Source organism: Hyla sarda, chromosome 5 (genome assembly GCF_029499605.1).
Source record: "Hyla sarda isolate aHylSar1 chromosome 5, aHylSar1.hap1, whole genome shotgun sequence".
NCBI lineage: Eukaryota > Metazoa > Chordata > Amphibia > Anura > Hylidae > Hyla > Hyla sarda.
Window position 1 is genome coordinate 52,555,512 of NC_079193.1, and position 17,272 is coordinate 52,572,783.

General features: G+C 41.6%; 1 protein-coding gene across 3 annotated transcripts in view; it reads left to right on the plus strand.

Moving 5' to 3' along the window:
• The window catches only part of PFKP (phosphofructokinase, platelet), a 105,260-nt gene that overhangs the window by 35,631 nt on the left and 52,357 nt on the right, over positions 1-17,272 (plus strand). For all 3 annotated transcript variants that reach the window (XM_056519504.1, XM_056519503.1, XM_056519502.1), the window contains exons 3-5: positions 12,809-12,886; positions 15,478-15,667; positions 16,550-16,715. In XM_056519504.1, coding sequence (XP_056375479.1) covers positions 12,809-12,886; positions 15,478-15,667; positions 16,550-16,715 — 434 coding nt within the window. The remainder of the gene's footprint in view (positions 1-12,808; positions 12,887-15,477; positions 15,668-16,549; positions 16,716-17,272) is intronic.

Consider the following 17,272-nt stretch of genomic DNA (forward strand, 5'->3'; position numbering starts at 1 on the left):
TGATGTCACACCTCGCCCCCTCAATGCAAGTCTATGGGAGGGGGCGTGACAGCCGTCACACCCCCTCCCATAGACGTACAGTGAGGGGGCGGGGCTATGACATCACAAGCTCCCGGCTCCAGCTTTCGGAACAGTTTGTTCCAAATGCTGTGCAGCGGAGTACCCCTTTAAGCTTCTCATGAGACTTTGGGAAGAATTTACCAAATAGCAACATTTTATAAAGTCACAGGCCTCTTAATAAATTTGTGACAGTGAGCTGAAGTAGAGTTCAGCTACTATTTACGCGAGTTTCTGGTGTTAATTATAGTACATATGTTGGCACTTAGGAGGCCACCTCCAGTCCGCTAAGCCCCACCCCTTGTGCTTACCTGTTTTAGCTTATGTGGCAGGCACGTGTTAGGCTCCTTATTGAATGCAAATCCATCACTGAAATGACTTGATAATGCTGCCTACATTTCCCACAAATCATCTGGCTGAGGGTTTAGGGTTTGATCACTGCACCTGGTCATCTAATTAGGCTGCTGGTGCTGAAGTTCACCCAGGTGAACAGATTGGGCTCATAAGTGGGTTGGAGTCAGTTCACATTACATGCAGTTTTGATGCATTATTCAAAGTATGTTTTTTTTTAGAAAAATATCGCCATGAGGCAAAGGTAATTTAACCTATAATCACAACTGCGGTGTGTTATAAAGAATTGAAGTATTTTGGCTGTATTCACAGGTTAAAGTCTTACTGCATTTTTTACATGTTTTTACTGCATTTCAGCTTCAATTTTCCACAATGGCTGTAAAATTTGCACATTTTAACTGCACAACTGTGGTAAAATAACAATTCTTTTTGCTGTAATTTAGGGAAAATGAAGGAAATGTGTGAATATAGCAGTATGCAGTGAGGGGAGGGGTCTGTGAACTAGTAGGAGCAGTGTCACAGGAAGTCAGTTGATCCAGGACTGACCACTTTATCTGACACATTAAGCCAAGTAACTTTTATGTGAGTCAGACTGGTGATCACATGACCAAGTTACAGTAGTGAAACAGCTGCAGCTGTGCATTAATTAAACAAATGGAGCTGAACAGCTAGTGATGATAAGTGTGGGATATGGACAAAAAAAAGGAGTGCTTTTTTAATTTAGCCTAAAAATATAGTATAATCCTGTATATAAAGAACTGCATTCTGCTGATCCATCTGCAATATTCCCTGCCATATTATCAGATTTCTCGCACTCTTACATCTAGCAATTCCCTAATATACAAAAATAGGATCACCATTTTATAAGTCTTTTTCTAAATAAAATTGGCCTTATGGTTTTTCCAGATTAAAATGTGAATGTGAGAAACACGTTGGTGGTTCTGGGTCATACAGGGTGAGAGAACAGTAAGAGCAAACAATCAGCTGTTTTACCCGAAAATGTCAAAGCAGATTAACATTCAGATGCCATGCAAGAATAAAATAGGGCAAGTAAAATTAGAAATCTGTGTTTGGGCATTACTGCTCATTCAGCATGAACATACATGGAGAAAAAGGAGAAGAAATATTTAGGAGTAAATTGTCTTTCCTGTATCTTTGTAGCAGTGACTTATCTTATTCTTTTGGTGGACATTCAAATAAATTGAATGTAGTGGTTGAATGTAGGCAAATGATGAATGATCTTTTGATTCTGAGAATATTTTTTCCTAAAAGATGTTTCTTTCCATCATTGTGTACTTTCATTAAATTACTCCAACATGTATGAACACTGTTACATGTTTTAAGACCATGCTCACATGTTACAGTGGCCAACCCCAAATAGGATTTTACAGTCATTAGGATGCCCTGATCACACACCTTTTTACAGTTTCTTGATACATCCTCCTGCTCCTAAATTATGAGGGTTTATAGTTTGTCTGACAATTCAAAGGATCAGTCAGATGGGCGTGAACTTAATTTTAATAATGGGAGTGACAATCAGGTGATGGGCGGGATTATAAAGTCAGGAGATGTGAATGTTGTACATTGAAGGGCGTGTCTGCCTAAGGCTTCATTCACATCATGTTTTGTGCCTACAGCTGCTGGTTCCAGCTGGGAAATTTCAAAACCGGGCACTCCCGTATCCCAGCTGGAACGGTGCCGAATCTCATTCACTTAAATGAGCCGATCAAAGTCAGATAGTGACTCCGGTCGGCTAATTTTTGCCCCATATTTGTTTTTGTGACCGGACCGTGGTATACTACAAAATGTAAAACTCACTGGGAGAACTGGCACCATGAACTCTTCACCATGTGGCACTCACCTCTTGATTCCCGGCCTTCTAGCCAGGATCAGAGAAATTTTTTATAGATCCAGAAGGATGTCCGGGCAGTGTATCTGCGCACATTCACTTATTTATTTTTGTCACTGTGTCACTTTTTACTTGTTGTGTGTCCACAGGATTGTTAGGATGCGGTAGCCGTTCTGAGTGTCCCTCCTAGTGGTCTAGGGGAGGTGTGTGTGGCCATCAGGTTCCTCACCTCCCTGCAAAAACCCTGGGCAGGGTACCGACCGGTAAAGGCTCTGCGGGCAGATACCTTGGCTAACGCCAAGGGGGATGCCAGGAGCATTTGTGGTTCCTTAGTAGCAGGTACCTTTTGGTCCAGAGGTGAAGGGTAAGGTTTGTTGGGGGGGCCTCTCTCCTGTCGGAGAAGGGCTTGCGATAGACCGCATCCTTTGTGCACATTTTTAAATGCAACACATTTTGCCCTTTTTTTGCACTTTGGGTGATTCGAGAACACGTTCCTCGGCTCTTAGATAAAAAATAAAAAAAAAATACTACAAAACGTGACATGAATGCAGCCTAATACACACATCCTAACTGTACAATCCATCACCTGATAATCACTCCCATGATTAAAATTAACAAATACAAGCAAAGAAAAGACAGAGTACCCACACTCACCGCAGGGCTGCTGTGGCTCGACTCTTCTGGCAAAGACAGACGACCCGGTATTAGACACGTAGCAGGACACTCAGAAGCGAGACGACTGCCAGAAGAGTCGAGCCACAGCAGCCCTGCGGTGAGTGCAGGTACCCTGTCTTTTCTTTGCTAGAATTTGTTATGTGAATTTGTTCCCCAGAACCTCCGGACTCATAGGCACAAGGAATACGGTCTCCCCTAGTGACAGACCGCTACTGACAGCAGTTCATACTCAGGACCGTGCTATTTGCTTACTAGTCTAAGACCACTACAGTGCCCCCATCTTTTGTTTAGTAGATGATTAAAATTAAGTTCACGCCCATCTGATTCCCTGCTTTTGTCAGACAAACCATAAAGCCTCATATGTTGGGAACAGAAGCACGTATCAAGATACTGTAAAAAGGTCTGAAAACAGGACACCCCATGCTATTTAAAGATAATGCATTCTAATTTTTCTTGGGTTAACCACAGGTCCTCTTTTAAGGGGTACTCTGCCCCTAGGCATGACCACACCCAGCACACCCCCTCCCATTGACATAAATGGAGGGGACGTGGCATGACGTCACGGCCGGCTGAAGCCGCCATTCTGACCATAAATGTTCAGAACGCTGGGGTGCCGACCCAGAGATTGCGGGGGCGGAGTACATTAAAGGGATTATCCAGCCAACAATAACTTACCCCATCCACATAGCTAAGGAGTATTATGTGGACCTCCCCCCCCCCCCCCCATGAGTTTCCCAATGGCCGTACAGTGTGGCCATGATTATTGGCAATATTGCCAATGATGGGGGGGGAGGTTAGTCTCATGCATTCTCTGGCACATGGGAACGAGGCCTGTGTATATTCTTGAAGTCATCCTTAAAAGAACACTCCGACCATCTTTAGCATGATCAATACAAAACTTTTGTAATATATCTTCATTCTTCTCTGCAGTCTTCTTCTGTTCACTCCAGGCTGAAAATGCTATTGTTTTACTGAATTATGTGGTTATCTAGTCCAGTGTTTTCCAAACATTGCATCTCCAGCTGTTGCAAAACTACAACTCCCAGCATGCCCGGACAACCAAAGGCTGTCCGAGCATGCTGGGAGTTGTAGTTTTGCAACAGCTAGAGACACAATGTTTGGAAAACACTGATCTAGTGGATTAGTGTTTGCTCCGCATACAAGTTCTCTGTAGGCTTTCATTAGGCGCCATGTTTGGTACAAGAGGTAAACAAAAGTGCAGTAAGGCTCAGAGCACCTCTTGGGATGTCTTATTACACTCAGTACAGAACAGAGATATGCATCATATTATGACCATAGATCACGTCACCCGGTCTCTCTACAATTTCTGAAATGTGATGGCTGTAAATAATCCATAGTAAATGGATGGCATAAACCGGAATTCCAACTTGTGAATAAAGAACATGTTTAAACACAGCTGGGCCCCAGGGACTGCATTCCAAGGAAGTCAGACAACACTTTCTTACTATGTTAATGGAATGCTTACTTCTCTAATATTAAGCTTAGCCGAGCACCATTATGAAGCAATAACCTGGATCTCTGCTATTTGTAAGGAGATTAAAATAATGCATGTTATATAAATCATTTAAATTCGCATTACAGAGAATGTAATAGAATTAACACATAGGAATGTTGCTGTTTATTTGACATAATACAAACTTTGAAAAAGACGTCCCTGATCTCACAGAACAGAATCCGTTCCTATTCTTGATTCTAAATACATGGAACATGCACAGAGCCATAATACTTGTGTGCCTGAGCCCATTTGTGGTACGCCACGGGGGTGCGATGTGAGGTGTATGGGGCAGATGTTGTAGCCCAGGGCAGATGGTGTTAAAGGGGTACTCCGGTGCTTAGACATCTTATCCCCTATCCAAAGGATAGGGGATAAGATGCCTGATCGTGGGAGTCCCGCAGCTGGGGACGCCCGGGATCATGCACGGGGCACCCCGTTTGTAATCAGTCCCCGGAGCGTGTTCGCTCCGGGACTGATTACTGGCGACTACAGGGCGGGCGACGTGTGACGTCACGGCTCCGCCCCCGTGTGATGTCACGCTCCGCCTTTCAATGCAAGCCTAGGGGATTGCATTGCGGAGCGGGGTGGAGCGTGACATCACACGGGGGCGTGATGTCACGCGCCGCCCGCCCTGTAGTCGCCGGTAATCAGTCCTGGAGCGAACACGCTCCGGGGACTGATTACAAACGGGGTGCCGCGTGTTTGATCACGGGGGTCCCCAGCGGCGGGACTTCCGGGATCAGGCATCTTATCCCCTATCCTTTGGATAGGGGATAAGATGTCTAAGCACCAGAGTACCCCTTTAAACCCTAAATGTTCGTGACGCCAGGGCGTGGTTTTACCGAGAACCAGCCAAATGGTAACACCGCTACTTAGTTAGGTAGGGCAAATAAGAGTCCAAGGCCAGGTTATGGTTAACGGTAGCTTTACTGAGGTAGACAGATGGTACAGTCTTTACAGCTAGGCCAGGATCCCAGAGAGGTGACCAGTAACACAGGGGATGGGACTTGCAGTGACTTTGACAGACTTTAGGACAGCCACGCTGACTATAATAGACTTGACTGAAGATAGTGACAGCAGACAGAGATGACTTGACCTACAGACTTGTTGCTGCAATTTAGGCTTGAAGCCTCCAGATGTGCTGGACATTGGCTCTGAGAAGTCTGGACTGAACTTGACCTCAGGATCTAAGAGCAATGAATGATCAAAGAGACAGATTGCAGCTCCTCCCTTCCTTATAAGGAGCCCATAGGCTAGCTGCGGGTCATCTGGTTACTTGGTGCTCTCTGGGTAACAAAACATGTGACTTTAACATGTGAAAACTATTATCATGTGATCAATAACCATGTGACCATATCAAAGGTCCATTACACATAATATACAATTATACATATTATAGGGGTACAGTGCAGGTGAGCTGATAGGACTGATAGGACTGTGAGATGCATATCCCGTACTGGGACATCACACATTTATTCTACAATAATGTATAGTTTTGCCAGTGTCATCAACTTGTACTGTCTTCTGTTGCTAAGAATCTTATTTTCAGGTACATAGATAATACAAAATTTTAAACTAAAAGTGTTGGCCATCTCAAAACTAATCTGGTTACAGTGGTGAAGGAGGATGAGGATGAGGAAAAGCCAATCCAGTAAATGTCTTCTTCTCTACTGAATTTTGATAGAAACATCTAATTGAAGATTATATAAAATTGAGATTCTCTGTTAAATGTCACCTGCCTAAAGGGGTTGTCAGGATTAGAAAAATATGTCTGTTTTCTTCTAGAATTAACACCACACCTGCCCATGTGTTATACCTACTGTGGCATACAGCTTGTGGACAGATGGGGCACCATTTTTCAAACTATTTAACTTTTTAAATGTGCAGTATCACCTTAAGGCTAAGTTTCCACTTGATTTTTTTTCTGGCAGTTTTTGGAATACTGCCACTACAGTTTTTGAGCCAAAGTCAGAAGGGAGGAGAAGTGTAAGTCCTTCATTTATATGTCCTATTCCTTTTGAATACACTTCTGGCTTTGGCTCAAAAACTACAGTGGCGGTCGCGTGGGCGGTGCGGGGGGCGGGGCATTATCAGCTTATCGGCAAGGTAATTGCCGATACCGATAATGCCCAAAATCATTATTATCGGCCGATAATATCGGCCATACCGATAATCGGTCGATCCCTAGTATAGATCCTTTTTTTTTTTAACGTGTAGTCATCTTCTAATGACAGGGTACATTCCATGGGAATTACACATTTTAAATGCGGTACCTTATTCAAAAAGGGTCAGATTGAGAGCTACAAAATTATAGGCCTGTCATTGCATTTGGTACCATACCACATAAAAGGTTTGTACATAAAATGAGGATGCTGGGACTAGGGCAGAATACATGTAATTGGGTTAGCAACTGCCTCAGGGTGATTTTTGATGGAACAGACCCTGATTGGGTCACACTTAATAGCAGGGTACCAAAGGGGTCAGTATTGGATCCTCTTTTTCTCAAAATGTTTATCAATGACCTTATAGAGGGATTACAGAGTAGAATTTCAATATTTACAGATGACAATAAACTGGGCAAGGTGATCACCACAGAGTAGGATAACATAATATTACAGAGAGGCCTGAATAGAGACTTGGGCAGAGAAATGGTGAATGAAGTTTAAATGTAAAGTTATGTCCTTGGGCTAAGACAACAAAGATTTACAATTCATATGCCAAATAGTAAATCACTTGGTAAAACTACCACTTAAAAAAGATGGCGGGGCAAGGGATAAGAGTATGATCGCTGTGGAGTCCGAGCTCTGGGAATCCCAGTCTTGAGAACAGGGTTTCTGAGTTCTCCATGAAGCTCTGCCTAAAGATGTTGTGATGACTGATTTATAGTTCAAGATGCCTGTCTTGAAAAATATAATATCACAAGTTACGGGTACTTGATTTCTGGAGATCGGACATTGATCACATGGTTGAGCAAAGTGAGAATAGAAAACGACTAAATGAGAATTCTGTTGACAGACATTTATCAGATCTACACACCTGGCTGTGCTGTAGAAGCTGAGCATCAAAAGGAAGGAGAATCAAGGAACACCTTGCTGTTCGGTGCATGGTTTTCTCCATCATACTCTATGGGAGTAATTGGAACAGCCTTCCATTCTGGCTTTAAATGTCCCTGACATTAGAAAAAAACTTTTGATATGTTGCAGAGACTTGTCAAACATTTTGTTCAGACGGTGTCTGAGTATTCAGACCCTCACCAATCTCTGAAATGATCTGGGGGAACTGCAAAGTTATGGGCCTCACTTCCCAGCTCACTGCGATCTCTGTCACATTGCTGGAAATTGGCTCCTTTGTAAGTCTATGGAGCTGGTCACATGTAATGCAGCAAGCCTGGTTGTGAAGCCTATAACTGTGCACTTCTCCCAACTCATTTTGGAAGTCGGTGGGGGTCCGAACACAGGAACTAATTAAAACTTGTGACATGTCTCTGCAACATGTCAAATGTTTTTCCATTGACACTTTAAACTCTGTATAAATAAAACCATTATGTGTACCTTTTTGGGCCTTGACTAATAGTAAAATTTTGTATCACTAGTCAACCTTCAACATGTGTGCTTGAAACGCGTTACTGTTACTGTGCACTTGCTTGCTCCTTATATCCTGCCTGTAATGTCAATAAATCCAGAGATTTGTTAAGTGCACCACTCTGCGCTAGACAACACTTTCTATTCTACATATGTCGGTGCTGGTCTGCACCTGTCCCTGTGCGTCAGAGATCCGGGCTGTTCTTTCTATCTGTTTGCTATCAAATAGTTAATATTACATTTAATTAAAATTTACCTGAAAAAAAAAAATAACAACCTCTCTGCATACAAATACGCAATTTCCTCACTGTAGAGAAACATCAGTGTTTTAATGGCACTAAATAACCAAACTGTTGATTCAGCTCCTGTCATAAAAGGAGTTGTATACAGACCGCTAGCTTAATGTTTCCAAGCCTTTTTATGAGTCTTTCCGCCAGTACGTTTTGTGATTCATGGGGTGTCCATGTCTCCTTAGTGAATAGAGACGGCAGCCATTATGATGTTGCCAGGCATTCCCGTTATGAAACAACTAAGTCATTGTTTTCACTGAAAAGTTACTATGGAAATGTTCAAGAAGATGAAAACCAGTGAAACTGGTTCTGATGAATAACGAAGTAGAATACTACGGTAAGACAGAGTGGTAAGTGGAGAAAGGTTTGCAGTTTACACTTCCTGAAGCAGCCTCAGGGGCTGAACAGAGACTGTCCTTTTCGTGGTAAACTTGTCTGGATTAGTTTCTATGCACCTATATAATTTGCTGTCTGCTATCAAGACTGAACTGAGAAGCAGATTTGAATGAGACCCATTTCGTCTAGGAAGATATTTAGGGTCTGCACCAAATCTTTGTGGTTCAGATCCCTAATATGAATGTATATATTAAAATAAAATAGAATTCTAACTATTGTGTTCTGCTAAGGTTCATTGTTTCTAATCCAGTCTTGTAACTCTGGAGAGTCGGAGGAAAGGAAACCATTGGGTCCTGATGGAGAAGTATTTTTCTTTTTGATCATATGACCCTAGTAGTGAGATCTTCCATCAAGTGGATATAAAGCAGACATTGTAGCATTGCACTAACAGGTGGTGTTCCAATGTGTATATGTGATTAGTCCCCCATTTTGGCAAATTTCAGTTGTCCAGAGGAGGTACCTAATGAAGTGGGCTCATCCACGAAATGTACGTTGAGGTAGTGTGGTTGTTCTTGCGACTGTGCCACAGTTTACCCTTTTTGCTGTGTCTCTTGCTATTTGTGTATATCCTGTTTGTGACTTTAATGTTAAAGGGGTACTCCAGTGGATAACATTTTTTTTTTTTAAATCAACTGGTGCCAGAAAGTTAAACAGATTTGTAAATTACTTCTATTAAAAAATATTTATCCTTCCAGTACATTTTAGCAGCTGTATGCTAGAAAGGAAATTCTTTTCTTTTTTTTATTTCTTTTTTGTCTTGTCCACAGTGCTCTCTGCTTACACCTGATGCCTGTATCAGGAACTGTCCAGAGCAGGAGAAAATCCCTATAGCAAACCTATGCTGCTCTGGACAGTTCCTGACACGGACAGAGGTGTCAGCAGAGAGCACTGTGGACAAGACAAACATTTTTTTTTTTAAAGAAAATAATTTCCTCTGTAGCATACAGCTGCTAATAAGTACTGGAAGGATAAAGATTTTTTTAACAGAAGTAATTGACAAATCTGTTTAACTTTCTGGCACCAGTTCATTTAAAAAAGAAATTAAAAAAAAGTTTTCCACCAGAGTACCCCTTTAAGATAATCACATAGTGGGACATTTATCAATGTTTGCTTATGTATTCCTTTTTTTTAGTAATTTTTTATTTACTTTTTTTTTCTTATGTGGGACTTATTTATCAACTGGTTTCAGCCTCTTGCTAAATTTCTTTCATGTAAGCAATTTTTTCTTTTTTCTTTTGGTTGTAGCTTTTTCTGCTCCATGTTTGAGCTGGAGTAAATGTAGTCAATTTTTAACCTTGTTGCGACTTTTTTTTGCGCAGTTGCGACTGTCGCAGTTAATGAATACCAGACTACCTGTAGTCCATTTTAAAATTATTACTACGTAGTTAAGTTTTGAAAAACTTGCTTTTCTCGCTTTCCAGTCAAAATGGCGCATGAAAAATCGCGTAGTCGCAGGTGCGACATTTATGCAACATTTTTAGTTAAAAAAAATTAACTAAATCGCTTGATAAATGTCTGTCATCGTGACTGCCACTCATGTCCATGTGGTTAGTCGTGGGAGGATAGCTATATTTGTTGTCGCCTTAAAAAATAAATTAATAGAAATGAAATGCTTACATACACATGCCCCAAAATTGTATATATAGAAACTATAACTTGTCCCACAAAAAACAAGACCCAAGATTACTGAATTGATGCAAAAAAATAAAAACATTATTTTTTCTGAAATATTGATTAAGGATGCGTTCGCACCTGGCGTATGCGCAGCGAATTTGACGCTGCGCAAAATTTGCGGCAGCAGCGGGAAATACGCTGCGTATTCCTTGCTCACTATACACACAGGGCTTTCCAGCGGCAGCCCTATGTGTGCAGTGGGTTTTGGAGGCGGAGCCGCACGTCACAGTTATCCCGGCACACGGCCCCCGCCTCCAAAACTCACTACGCACATAGGGCTGCCGCCGGAAAGCCCTGTGTGTATAGTGAGCAAGAAATATGCAGCGTATATCCCGATGCTGCCGTAAATTTAGCGCACTGTGAAATACGCTGCGTATACACCAGGTGGGAACGCACCCTTAAAAGCAAACATTTTGGGTGGTCCTATAGACCAAACATTCTTCAGTCTTAAAGGGTTACATAGCTATAAAAATCTTACTGTTAAAAAAATAAGACATTGGGAAACTTGGTATCTTAGTTACTGTATCCAAGATCTTGTTACTAAGCAGATAGCGGCTTTTGTTCACACATCTGCAGATTTTAGACACTCAGCATTATACATTTTCACTGTATACAAGAAAGAAGCTGTAAAATGTCAACAAAAAACCATAAAACTACAAAGAGCATAGCAAATATATACGTGAGAGCAGGATATAATAGAGGTAGAGAAATTGAGCTCTGTAATATATAGGTGTTTGATGATCTGAAACAGGTTTTATGGGGTAAAAAGTAAAGAGTAAATCCTGACAGGACTCCCAGGAGAGACAGTGAGAGTCCTGCTGACTTAGAATTCCTCTGGGCTGCATTGCCGTCTGTGAGGCGGCACACGTCTGCGCGGTAGGACCGCGCAGACGTGTGCCGCCTCACAGACCGCAATGCAGTCCAGCGGAATTATGACCCAAAAAGTTAGCACGTTCATTCTTTCGGCAGACATACTTTCCGCAAGCAAAACTCCGCTGCAGCGATTTCACAGTCTGAACGGAGCAGCAGAATCCCATTGAAAACAATGGGACTCTGCTGCAAGGGGATTTCCGCAGCCAAATTCTCCATACACACACTTATACAAGGAAAGCTGTCAATCCCTAGGTGTGGGCGGGATCAGCAGGACTCTTAGGTTAGGTTCACACTGCGGAATCTCCGGGCAGAAAGTTTCCGCCCGAAGATTCCGGGTGCAGCCAGCGCCGACTGAGTCAGTCGGTGCTAGGACCACGCAGACACTGCAGTATCCAATAGACTGCAATGTGTTCCGCGAGTATTTCTGCCTGAAGAATGAGCAACGCCATTCTTCAGGCGGAAATTTCCAAGCGGAGTTTTCGTTCACAAATTCCGCTTCACAAATTCCAAAGTGTGAATTTATGAAGGGAAACCCATTCACTACACTATACATTTTAGCAAGCGGAATTTCTGCCTGCAATTTTAAAGCGGAATTGTGGGCGGAAATTCCATAGTGTGAACCCAGCCTAACTGTCTCTCCTAGGAGTCCTGTCAGGCTAATCAAATGGTGCATCTTTTCAGCCAAAAACTGTGATATAAGGTAGAATCTCACAAAAGCAGAGGCAAAGGACTAAACATAGATAACAGTCAGGAAACTCCTGACTGTAAAGAACAAAGATGTAGTAGCTAATGTTGTGGTAGCTTTTTATGTTGTGCTGCCTTTTTTTTTTTTTTTTTTTAGCTTCTCTATTGATTTACCGTAAATACTTTCTTAGGCTGGGTTCACACCACGTTTTTGCAATACAGTTCCCGTATCAGGTTTTTGATATTAAAAAAACGGATTCTTCAAAACCTGACTAAACTGTATCAAAACGTGTGTACAAATTGTAATCCGTATATGGTTGAAAAATGATGTCCGGTTGCATCCGTTAGTTTAAGAAAAAAGAACGTATACGTTTTTAATTTTTCATTCCATTATAAATAAAGTTTCACTTGTTTGATTGAAATTCCAAGAAAAAAACTGTGCAAAGTCAAAAACTGTATGGTGAAAACTGGATGGAACCGTGTGCACATATGGTTCCCATTGACTCCCATGTTAAAAAAAAAACGTATACGTTTCAGTACGGTTTTTCACCCGGACCAAAAACCGTGGTAAGCTATGGTTTTGGGTACAGGAAAAAAACTGACAAAACCGTACAGGATGCAAAACGGACACAACCTGATGCATCTTTTGGCATACGGTTTTCAATGGAGAGTCAATGTGGTTCCATACGGTTTTCAAATTGAAAATGTATAGGGGAACTGTACTGCAAAAACGTGGTGTGAACCCAGCCTAATGAATGTTTCTTTGTTAATCTGTAATTTTTCTAACCAATCTAGGATCTATAGTTTCTTGAGAAAAATAAAACAGGACTAATGCAAAAGTTTTTTTGTTTTTGTTTTTAAGGGTTATCAAGGAATGGTCGATGGTGGAGACAATATTATTGAAGTGTCATGGGAGAGTGTATCAAGCATTCTACAAGTGGTAAGTGCCAAAAGTCTTTTATCTTTTATCTTGATCCATGTTTTCTTGTCGACATTTGTTAGTGTCCTCTGACATATTTGCATCTATCCGGAGAATATTTCCTCAATGGTTACTTGTACTGCATTTCTTAATCATTTATAATATTTCATAGTACAGTATTAGTAAATAGTTATTACAGAGCTTGGCCCAGTATCTTGAACTATGCCTCCATTAAAGTGAACCTGTCAGTAGAATAATAGGGTGTAAATAGGCCCATGATAGGGCTCGTCATCATGATTCTATAATAGTAGATAGTAGTATGAACAAAGTCAGGTATATCCAGCTCACCCCAAACCATGCGCACGGACAGGACTAGGACTTGTCCATATATGTGTAACAGAAGGAAGATGTCCAGCGCACGCAGGGCCGAAACGCGTCACGTTAACTGAGTACCTGCTGTATCCAATGGCAACTGAATAAAAAGAAGTTCCTTTACACGTGTGTGCGCTGGACATCTTCCTTCTGTTACTTAAATAGTATATATGGTGACAGGTTCCCTATAAAGGGGTTTATCCACAGAATAGAGGACAGGTGTCTGCCTGCAGAGGGTCTAACTATTGGGACCCCTCATCATCAAGAGAAGGGACTTCAGAAGCTCATGCAGTGCATTCTCCGCCAATGCTCCATTCATTGGCTTTGGGAGGCAGTGTCTTAGACTAGGGCTCAATGTTGAGGTTTGGTCTTGTAATAATCACAGTACTCTGACCACTACATGACCATGGAATTTTCCCCTTAGGGGAAAGTCACACAACAATCCCAAAAATGCTGACCATGACGTGGCAAGGCACCTGCAATTTTCCATTATAGGCAATTTTTCCTCATAGTCATCGTGGAGCCTCAGCCTACAGCCTGAGGCTTCAGTGATAACTTTGACCTATTTAACCCCTAATACAGTGTTACCCAACCAGTGTGTGCCTCCAGCTGATGCAAAACCAAAACTCCCAGCATGCCCAGATAGCCTTTGCTGGGAGTTGTAGTTTTGAAAAAGCTGGTGGCACCCTGGTTGGGAAACACTGCCCTAATGGCTATATTATAGATGCCCAAGCTTAACTTTCCACTACTTGTTGACTGTATTAAAAGTAAATGGGGCTAAGCTGCAGTACCAGTCACAACTGTGCACAAGAGTGGCGCTGTTTATGAATAAATGCTGACCTTTTATTTTAGGCTGATATTACACACAGACTTTTTCTGAAAAAACATTTTCGTGGTGTTTTGTGGAATTATTCAATGGGTACTGTCATGATGAGCTGTGGCAATATCGTAGCCCAAAACTTACCCGGAGACTGATGAGATCAGGAGTCAAGAGTAATGAAAGTCACATAGACTTGTATGGGGTATTCGGCATTCCGACTCCTGGTCACATCAGTCTCTACAAACTATACACAAAGGGGTCATATTCAAAACTCTTCACATCAAAATTTTAGTGCGAAAAAGGTCACCTCAGATATTAAAAGTGTTTAACATAACAATTATCCAAGGTTTACACTAGTCACACCAGTTTTGCAAAAGTGGACGTGGCTATGTAAATGTAATGTTTTACATCAAAAATTCCACACCAGCTTTTTGCTAGTGCAGAAATCACAGAAATGGTTGTATTTTTTTTTTTTTTTTTTTTGTTTTTTGGGAAAAGGTGTTATTTAATCAATTATTGAAAAATAAATAATTATTGAAAAATATTATAAAAACAAAAACGGCAAAGTGGCATGAAAATAAACTCTCACGTGTTTTCAAAGAGCACAAGAGACCCTTCAAAATGTGAGGAGAAAAAAAAAGTGTAATTAATATCGCTGGAACGGAAATTAGGCTTAGTTTCCGCTTTTTTTTTGGAATACTGCTACTGCAGTTTTTGAGCCAAATTCAGAAGTGGATCCATAAGGGAGGAGAAGTGTAAGTCCTTCCTTTATATGTCCTATTCCTTTTGAATACATTTCACTTTGGCTCAAAAACTGCAGTGGCCGTATTCCAAAAACTGCCAGAAAAAAAACGAATGGTAACTTAGCCTTAAAGTAGTTTTTAAATATCTCCCCCAAAGAGTTTTATGGGTTTTTTCATTGGGTTTTTGGGGCATTATTTGGATCAGAAAAGTTTTTACTGGTGTTTTCCCATATAGGCCTCTCTATAGAATGTTATAAATGTGCTAAAATATACAACCATAATGCTTATAAGTAAAATACACAAAAAATTACTGTGCAAAGGAAGTGTTTGACCAGTTGCCCACAGCAACTAACCAGATTACTACTTTCATTTTAAAAAGGCCTTTGAAAAATAAAAGAAGTGATCTGATTGGTTGCTATGGGCAACTGGTCAAACACTTTTGATAAATCTTCCCCTTGGTGTTTAAATATGCTGAGAAAAAAGTTCATGTAAGTGTAAATAAGTTTATGGAGCCATTCCGGTGTGAGGAGAGATGCATTCAGCTGCCGCTCTTTTACCGGTCGTTCTCATCATCGGTCGGGGTCTGAACTCAGTTCTGCACAACATGTTTCATTTATTGTTCTTATTTGTGGTTCCTTCATATCCTTTTTTTACTATTCGGGGATGTTTTTTTCCAGGGAGGGACTGTCATTGGCAGTGCTCGTTGCAAAGCATTTCGTACCCGTGAAGGCCGGTTGCAGGCGGCTTACAATCTGATCCAGCGTGGGATCACAAATCTTTGTGTCATTGGTGGAGATGGTAGCTTGACCGGGGCTAACCTTTTTCGTACAGAATGGAGTGGACTTCTAGAAGAACTGGTGAAAAACGGTAATACGGATGCTGCGTTTCCTATCTCACTCACTTTCTGCTCCTATTTTATGTTTGGAATCCACATGCTTGTTATGGACTGTAATGGAAACCAAGAATATCATTACATGATACGTGCGCTCCAAGTTAAGGGAAGTTTTCAAGACATGCTAAAAAAAAAAGCGCCTGCACAATATTTCCCGTGGAATCAGAATTCAGCTTTCATTTTTTTGAAGGAAGTTTATGGTTTGGAATTTTTCCTAGGGAAAGCTGTGGATTGGGGACGTTCTGTAGTGTGCAAATGGCCTAACTGAGGATTTTTTTTATTTTATTAATTTTATTTACATTTTCTGCACTTGAAATCTGCACAATGTTTAAAGGGGTACTCTGGTGAATTTTTTAATCAACTGGTGTCATAAAGTTATACAGATTTGTAAATTACTTCTGTATGCTACAAAGGAAGTTGTGTAGTTCTTTCCAGTCTGCTGCCACCTCTGTCCATATCAGGAACTGTCCAGAGCAGGAGAGGTTTACTATAGGGATTTGCTCCTGCTCTGGACAGTTCTTGAGACAGACAGAGGTGGCAGCAGAGAGCACTGTGGTTAAACTGTAAAGAACTAAGCAACTTCCTCTGTGGTATACAGCAGCTGATAAGTACTGGAAGGATAAACATAATTAAATAAAAGTTATTTACAAATCTGTATAATTTTCTGGCACCAGTTAATTTGAAAACATTTTTTTTCCACCAGAGTACCCCATTAATGTAGTTTGCTTCTCTGGAAGCATTTTCGGACTCTTTTCTTCTGCACATCCAACCAGGGACTGTTTTATGCTTTGCCTCCTTATGTTCTTTTGCCTGTGAAGAATCTCTCCTCAACCAGTTTATTTTTATTTTTTGTATAGGAAAAATTGAAGCTGCAGCCGCAAAGGAACACTCCCATCTCAATATAGTAGGAATGGTGGGTTCTATAGACAATGACTTCTGCGGAACTGACATGACAATCGGAACTGACTCAGCTTTGCATAGAATTATTGAGGTTGTGGATGCAATCATGACCACCGCTCAGAGGTAAGGTTCTGCCTGGATCTTATAGTTATTGGCTGTGCCATGCACTCATTTTTAACAGAGAAATGCGGCGGAAAACTTTCACCTTCCCCTGTGCCCGGGCTGCAAAACAAGACAAAAAAAAACGTTAGCTCACTTTCCTATGTTCCCCCCGTTGCGCTGGTATCGGCGTCCCGTTCCTCCGGCACTGCTCGGGTCCCTTCTTCTTAAGCTCAAAACGTCACACTGTGGTCAGCATATTGCCGGCTGCAGAGATGTTCCGCCTCGGCCGTTGATATGCTGAGCGTACTGTCATGTAAGGAGCCCGGGCAGCAGGGAGAAGGCGGGGTCCGGGCTCCTTACATGACAGTGCACTCAGCCTATCAACGGCCGAGGCGGGACATCTCTGCAGCTGGCAATACGCTGAATGCAGTGTGATGTTCCGAGGATAAGAAGCAGGGACCCGAGCAGCGTCGGAGGAACGGGACGCCAATACTGCCGCAACAGGGGAACGTAGGAAGGTGAGCTAAAGTTTTTTTTTTTTTGAGGTTTTTGAAGCCCGGGCACAGGGGAAGGTAAAA